Below are 7,197 nucleotides of genomic sequence, written 5' to 3'. Positions count from 1 at the left end.
GGCCTCTCACTGTTGTGGCCTCTCCCGTTGCGGAGCACAGGCTCCGGACGCGCAGGCTCAGCGGCCATGGCTCACGGGCCCAGCCGCTCCGCGGCACGTGGGATCTTCCCGGACCGGGGCACGAACCCGTGTCCCCTGCATCGGCAGGCGGACTCTCAACCACTGCGCCACCAGGGAAGCCCTGGAGACATTTTTGATTGTCATGACTGGAGGTGCTGCTAGCATCTAGTGGGTGGAGTTTGGGGGATGCTGCCAAACACCCTGCAATGCACAGGACAGCAGCCCAGTGCTGAAATCAAGAAACTAGTGTGTCGCTTTTGTCTCTCTTATTCCTTCCTCTCTTTCAGAAGTAGGCTGAGATAGAAATTCAAAAGTAAACTGGTAAGATAGAATCCTTGTGCCTAAGCTGAGCCATGGACTGTATAGTCTCATTCCACCTGGCCAAATGCTTCTACTTGGAATGAAATAATAATTCTTACAGTGCCTACCCCTTGGGTTGTTTTGAGGATTAAATGATTAGCTAATGCATGTAAAAATATTAGAACAGTACATGGGGGACTTCCCTGGTGGTGCAGTGGTTAAGAATCCGCCTGCCAGTGCAGGGGACACGGGTTCAATCCCTGGTCGGGGAAGACCCCACATGCCGCAGAGCAGCAAAGCCTGTGCACCACAGCTACTGAGCCTGCACTCTAGAGCCCGTGAGCCACAACTACTGAGCCCTTGCGCCCAGAGCCCTTGCTCCGCAACAAGAGAAGCCACCACAATGAGAAGCCCGAGCACCACAATGAAGAGTAGACCCCGCTCGCCGCAACTAGAGGAAGCCCTCACACAGCAACAAAGACCCAACGCAGCCAAAAAAAATTTTTTTTAAATACATGGCACGCTCAATAGATATTTCGAAACAAAACCCCCTCTTTTTGCTATTGTGGGCACCTTTAGGTTTTAATGAATTTTATTTAAAATTCTGGTAGGGGGCTTCCCTGGTGGCGCAGTGGTTGAGAGTCCGCCTGCCGATGCAGGAGACACGGGTTCGTGCCCCGGTCCGGGAAGATCCCACATGCCGCAGAGCGGCTGGGCCCGTGAGCCATGGCCACTGAGCCTGCGTGTCCGGAGCCTGCGCATCCGGAGCCTGTGCTCCGCCGCGGGAGAGGCCACAGCAGTGAGAGGCCCGCGTACTGCAAAAAAAAAAAAAAAAAAATCTGGTAGGGAGATGCAAAGGAACAAGATTAATAATAACGACAGATATGCCTCCCTCCTCAGAGTTCTTATCAGCAGAAACTTTTCAAAGCTTTAAAAATAAAAGTTGCAGCAGCAGCAGCAACTGTTCTTGCTTTAATCTGAACCTGCTGGGTAAAGTGTCTGTTTCTTGTGTGTGAGAGTGTTGTTTATATCTGGTTATGGTTGAAGCTCCTCTGGGTAGGGGGAGTTTTCATGGACTAGATATCTAAATAATGCACTAGATCTTATTTTTACCTTTATTTTCAAAGTCTGTTCACCTATTCTCATAATTTAGAAGTGCAAGGATTCTTTTCCCTATTTTAAAAATGGGAAAAAAGTACAAACCAGGGTTGATATGGTTTGAATACATCAGCTACCCCAGATGCTTTACTTTTGACTTCTCCTCAAGTGCCCAGAGAAGCATAAGAATCAGAGAATGATTTACTGCTGTTCTTCTGAAAGTTAACATTCAAGGAGACAGTGTAGTAGAGAGGAAGGAGCACTTTTCCACTAACTGGATATGTGTGGAATGCTTAAAGCTTAGCTAAAACACTTATGCCCTCTTAGCTAATATCCTTATCCATGAAATGAGGACCCATAAGACTATATGACCTACCTCCTCTGTGAAAATCAGTGAGAGGATGTGTGTGCAGCCCTACATGAGTATAAGGTAACCGGAAATGGATAGAGCTGCTTTTGTTAATTTCCCACTCTCCTGCCTCTCTAGGAGTCCCGACCCATACATGTTGTGCTAGGAAATGAAGCCTGTGACTTGGACTCCATGGTGTCAGCTCTCGCCCTGGCTTTTTATCTGGCAAAGGTGAGTACCTAGGAACAGAGTGCCTTAAAGTGAAAAGATTTGGATTCAAGACCCAGCTCTGCTACTTAACAGCTTTTAGCCTTGGGTAAGTCAGATCCCTTAACTTTGCTGAGTCTCCTGTCACCAACTATAAAATCTGAAATGATAATATTTTGCAGTGTTGCTGTGAGGATCAAATGAACAAATGTATTTTGAAGAATTTGTAAACTGTAAAGCAATATTCAAACAGTTAACTATTGAATTCCTCATGGGTATCAGTGGTCTGTGTATGTTCCTCATGCCCATGTCAGCTCTGGAGGACTGATATTGCCTTCTCTCCAGCATCTAGAAGTAGGTCTTTTCCATGAGTTGTCTTGTTGACCTTCATGCTATTGCCAAGGAGAGAGGGCAAGGGTCATCCTTTTATTTTGATAAGACTGGGTAACTGCGGCTTTGAGGAAGGCAGTGACTTACCCAAGATCATGTCTCCCTTGGTCCCAATAGTCTTGTGACTTTTCCTGTCCTATTGCAGAACATAGCCATACCTTCTTTTCACTTTCCTCTCTAGACAACTGAGGCTGAAGAAGTCTTTGTGCCAGTTTTAAATATAAAGCGTTCTGAGCTACCTCTACGAGGTGACAATGTCTTCTTCCTTCAGAAGACTCACATTCCAGAGTCCCTCTTGATTTTCCGGGATGAGATTGACCTCCATGCATTGCAGCAGGCTGGCCAGCTCACCCTCATCCTTGTTGACCATCATGTCTTACCCAAGTAAGTGGAAGAAAGTTAAGCTGATACTTACCATGTGCCATGGGCTGTGATGAGTAAGGTTTTTAAAGAGTAGAAGAAAGAATGTTTTCTCACAGGATCTCACAGGCTAAGCATAGTTGATGGGTGATATCAGATATAGAAAGACAATAAAAAATATTGTCAGTTCTCTAGTTATACAAGTAATAAAAAGAAATAGAAACATGGAGAGTTCAAACTAAAGGATAACTCAGAAATATTGTAAATCTACCTTTAGTATCATTGTTTTAATATTTCATGGCAGATTTATTACAATAGAAACCTTTGAATAATGGTTACAACTGCATTTTTAACTTTTAAAAAGTTAGCAACATCATTTCCTCCATAAAGCAATATCTCTTTAGTGCTATTTAACAAACGTACACACCTATAATAATCCTATCCCTAATTTAGGACTGGAAAAAAACTGCCAACAAAGCAATACGAGTACAAGACCTTCCCAAGTGTGTCTGGCTCCTGCTAATAGTAATATGAATATTTTTTCCTTAAGCATACTGGTTATAGCAGGACATTGACAGAGGACAGCCTAAGGGTACTAATCCATCTATCCACTCGCTCATTAATAAACTTCTATTTAGAGGACGAAGGTGAGGTAGGATCTCTGTTCTCAAGCAGTTGTCAGTCAGAGGAGGGAACTAGGTAAACAGGTTAAATATGCAAGAGGGGAGTAGAGGGGAGTGTCAGGAAAGGTTTCCTAATGGAGTTGATCCTTGATCTCAGTCTTGAAAGACTAGGTATTTGCTTGGTGAATGAGGAGTTGAGGTAGTTAGGAAAAGCAAAACGCAGGCAGGTATGAAATAGCATGGTGAGTTGGGACAACTGAATTTGTTTTGCATAACTGGAACATAAAATATGAGGGAGGAGTAGGACATTAAAAAGATAAGACTAGAGAGGTAGGCAGGGGCCAGATCATGGAGATCTTGTAGGCCTTGCCAAGGAGATTAGACTTTATTTTGAGCAGTGGGGAACTATTGTTAATTCTATTTATTCCAGATCCTAGCAGAACCAAATTTGCATTTTTCAAACGCTCTTTCAGGTAGTCTTATGGAGGACAGTTTAGGAGGGCACTAGAAGCAGGTGTTTGGTTAAGGAACTATTGGAGTAGTTCAGATGAGAGAGATTGAGGGACAAGAATAAGGCAGTAGCAGAGGGTTGGAAAGGAGGGAATGGATGGGAATTGAGCCAGAAGCCACAAGTGACCTGCATGAAATTTGGATATTAAGGGAATTGAGGGAACAGGAGAGATTTAGATGTTGGGTGTCCAGGTGTCAACTGGAAAGACAACCCTAAAGGATATCAAATATGTGGGTGAGATACTGGTAGCAGATACTTCGTCAAATTCACCTATACGGTGTTTAAAGAAGGCTTCAGTTATAGTATTTAAGAGAAGACCTGAGAGGAGTGAGGCAGAGGTAGAAGTGATCAAAGGTCTAAGTGTCTGCCTATGATGTCTGTTTTCTTCATGAGTGAGGTGCAGCTGGAGTGCCCCTACCTATCTTTCTTTCTCTTTTCCCCCACACCTCCCCGCTTTGCCACACAGAAGTGACGCAGCCTTAGAGGAGGCAGTAGCAGAGGTGCTAGACCATCGGCCCATCGATCAGAAACACTGCCCTCCCTGCCATGTTTCAGTTGAGCTGGTGGGGTCCTGCGCTACCCTGGTGGCCGAGAGAATCCTGCAGGGGGCACCAGAGATCTTGGACAGGCAAACTGCAGCCCTTCTTCATGGTGAGGGTGGCTTGGGGGTTGGGACCTGATTAGTTCCTTTATTCCCATGCCAGACAAGGGAAAGTGGAGAAGTCTAGACTCTTCCAGCCTGACCACACCCTCTCAAAGCCACTTAGTTGATATGAAGGAGGGGATTCTTTCAGGGGGCAATTAGGCATTAAAAAGGCTGTGGGGGGGCTTCCCTGATGGCGCGCAGTGGTTGAGAGTCCGCCTGCCGATGCAGGGGACATGGGTTCGTGCCCCGGTCCGGGAAGATCCCACATGTCGCGGAGCGGCTGGGCCCGTGAGCCATGGCCGCTGAGCCTGCGCGTCCGGAGCCTGTGCTCCGCAACGGGAGAGGCCACAACAGTAAGAGGCCCGCGTACCACAAAAAAAAAAAAAAAAAAAAGGCTGTGGGATACTTTGTCCTTTGAAGGCCTGTGGAATACTTTGTTGGAGAAAGCAGAAAGGAAGCACAGAACAACAGACCTAGAAGCTGCCTATTAGTAGCATTGTATAATGGAAAGAGAACTAGCCGAAGAAGCAGGAAATGAATTCTAATACCTTTTCTGCCCAGGAAGTAGTTATATGACCTTGAGCAAATCTCTTAACCTTTTTTGTTCTTATTTTCTCCATTTGTAAAAAAAAAGAGAGAGAGAGAGAAAGAGAGAGAGAATTGGATTAGACTATCTCTTCCAACTGGAATTTGGCCTGTGGAAGAGAGGTCATTTCTCTCTGACTGGGTTTCAAAATCTCCAAGAATTGAGATATTTACACTTCCTTTCTACCTTTTCTCCATTTCCCTGACTACATTTTAGTTTGGATTTGGGATGTCTTACTCAGGACATTGTCCCAGTTTGTTTTGTCTTCAGTGAGTTGCCATACAGTCTCCTTTGGTATTGTGTCCATTTGGTTTGAGGGTTATGTGTGTTCTAGTTGTCAGGAATGGAGGGCCACAGGATTTGAGTTCTGCCATCCTCCTTCTCCACAGGAGCAATCATCCTGGACTGTGTGAACATGGACCTTAAAATTGGAAAGGCAACCCTAAAGGACAAACGACATGTAGAGAAACTAGAGGCCCTCTTCCCAGATCTGCCCAACAGAAATGATATTTTTGATTCTCTGCAAAAGGCAAAGTTTGATGTATCAGGTATGAAGTGTTTGGACAAAAGCCTTGTTCATTATGTTCTTGAATACCATCAAAACAATTTCAGAGCGTGCATAATGATTTAAGCTTTATACCAGAAAGAAGCTAGGTAGTGTGTGAGTCTGATCATGAATTAATCAGTCATTTACTGGATTGTTCTATCCTGACTGTTGGGTGGATGAGAAGGAATATATTAAGAGTCTCAGAGGTTTCTAGTCTAATTAGAGAATATAAACATATAAATAAAGTATGCTGAGGGAATACAGTCGTCCCTTGGTATCTGCAGGGAATTGGTTTCAGGATCCCCCACAGATACCAATATCCTCAGATACTCAAATCCCTTACGTAAAATGGCATAGTATAATGAATACAGTCTGCCCTCCTTATCCGCGAATGTGAAGCCCGTGGATACAGAGGGCCAACTCTACTGAATTATCAGAGTGAGATCTAGATAAATGGTTAGGGAAGCAGAAGAAACATTTAGGGTGAATATACAAAGGACGAAGGAAGAGAACAAAAAAACTTCCATGATTTGTTACCCAGCTACCACCTGTTGACGTTAAAAAAAAAAGAGAGAGGTCCCATTTGTACTTTTAGAAAAGTAAAACAACACAGAATGGAGAAAATCAGGAGTAAAAGCCTCTCTTCTTCCATTTACCCTTCTCCCCAGAGTCCCTTGCTCTAAAGGTACCTATTGTGACCCAGTAATCTAAAGTAATTTTTTATTTAGAGTAAATTTCTATCGGGACTTCCCTGGTGGTTCAGTGGGTGAGACTCCGCGCTCCCAGTGCAGGAGGCCCGGGTTCGATCCCTGGTCGGGGAACTAGATCCCACATGCATGCCACAATGAAGATCCTGCATGCCACAACTAAGACCGGAGCAGCCTAAATAAATAAATAAATATTATTTTAAATGAATAAATAAATTTCTATTATATAATTACATCCTGAGTTACTAGCGCTGTTCATTGCCCCAAAGAGAGGCTGAGGCTGTGTTTTTCCTCTTCCTTGACCTATCTTGGTGTCCTCACCTTCCTGGTCTTGGGACCCTGGGTTCTCTTGGTTCTCTTGTTTCACCCTTAGTCTCACATCCACTTTCTAGGACTGACCACAGAGCAGATGCTGAGAAAGGACCAGAAGACCATCTCCAGACAAGGCACCAAGGTGGCCATTAGTGCAATATATATGGATTTGGAGGTAAGAGCAAGATGTAGGTGTGGATGGAGAGAGAAAACCTTTAGTTTTGTATGTAACCTTGCCCCTCACTCCTGGCTCACCTCCAAAATGTATCTTACCCCTCCTTTTCTCCATCTCTACTCCACAGTCCATCGTCTCTCACTGCACTACTGTAATGGCCCCCATGCTGGTTTCCCTGCCTCCACTTTTGACCCCTGCAAACTGTTCTCTCCACAGCAGCCAGAGTGATCTCTTTAAGACATGTCAGATCCAGGGGAGTAACCTGGTGGTCTAGTGGTTAGGACTCAGCACTTTCACTGCTGTGGCCTGGCTTCAGTCCCTGGTTG

The 7,197-nt window shown here is 44.8% G+C and overlaps 1 protein-coding gene across 2 annotated transcripts in view; it reads left to right on the top strand.

The window, feature by feature from the left end:
* Window positions 1-7,159, top strand: part of LOC102982435 (prune exopolyphosphatase 1) — a 13,700-nt gene extending 6,541 nt beyond the window's left edge. For both annotated transcript variants that reach the window (XM_028485961.2, XM_028485960.2), the window contains exons 2-6: window positions 1,946-2,038; window positions 2,586-2,788; window positions 4,365-4,549; window positions 5,520-5,678; window positions 6,777-7,159. In XM_028485961.2, the coding sequence (XP_028341762.1) occupies window positions 2,000-2,038; window positions 2,586-2,788; window positions 4,365-4,549; window positions 5,520-5,678; window positions 6,777-7,099 (909 nt within the window). In that variant the 5' untranslated portion in view covers window positions 1,946-1,999 and the 3' untranslated portion in view covers window positions 7,100-7,159. The remainder of the gene's footprint in view (window positions 1-1,945; window positions 2,039-2,585; window positions 2,789-4,364; window positions 4,550-5,519; window positions 5,679-6,776) is intronic.
* Window positions 7,160-7,197: the final 38 nt, after the last annotated feature.

Source organism: Physeter macrocephalus, unplaced genomic scaffold (genome assembly GCF_002837175.3).
Source record: "Physeter macrocephalus isolate SW-GA unplaced genomic scaffold, ASM283717v5 random_711, whole genome shotgun sequence".
In the NCBI taxonomy this organism is placed as follows: domain Eukaryota; kingdom Metazoa; phylum Chordata; class Mammalia; order Artiodactyla; family Physeteridae; genus Physeter; species Physeter macrocephalus.
The sequence above is the reverse complement of the archived record's forward strand: the minus strand, read 5'-3'. Positions and strand labels throughout refer to the sequence as shown.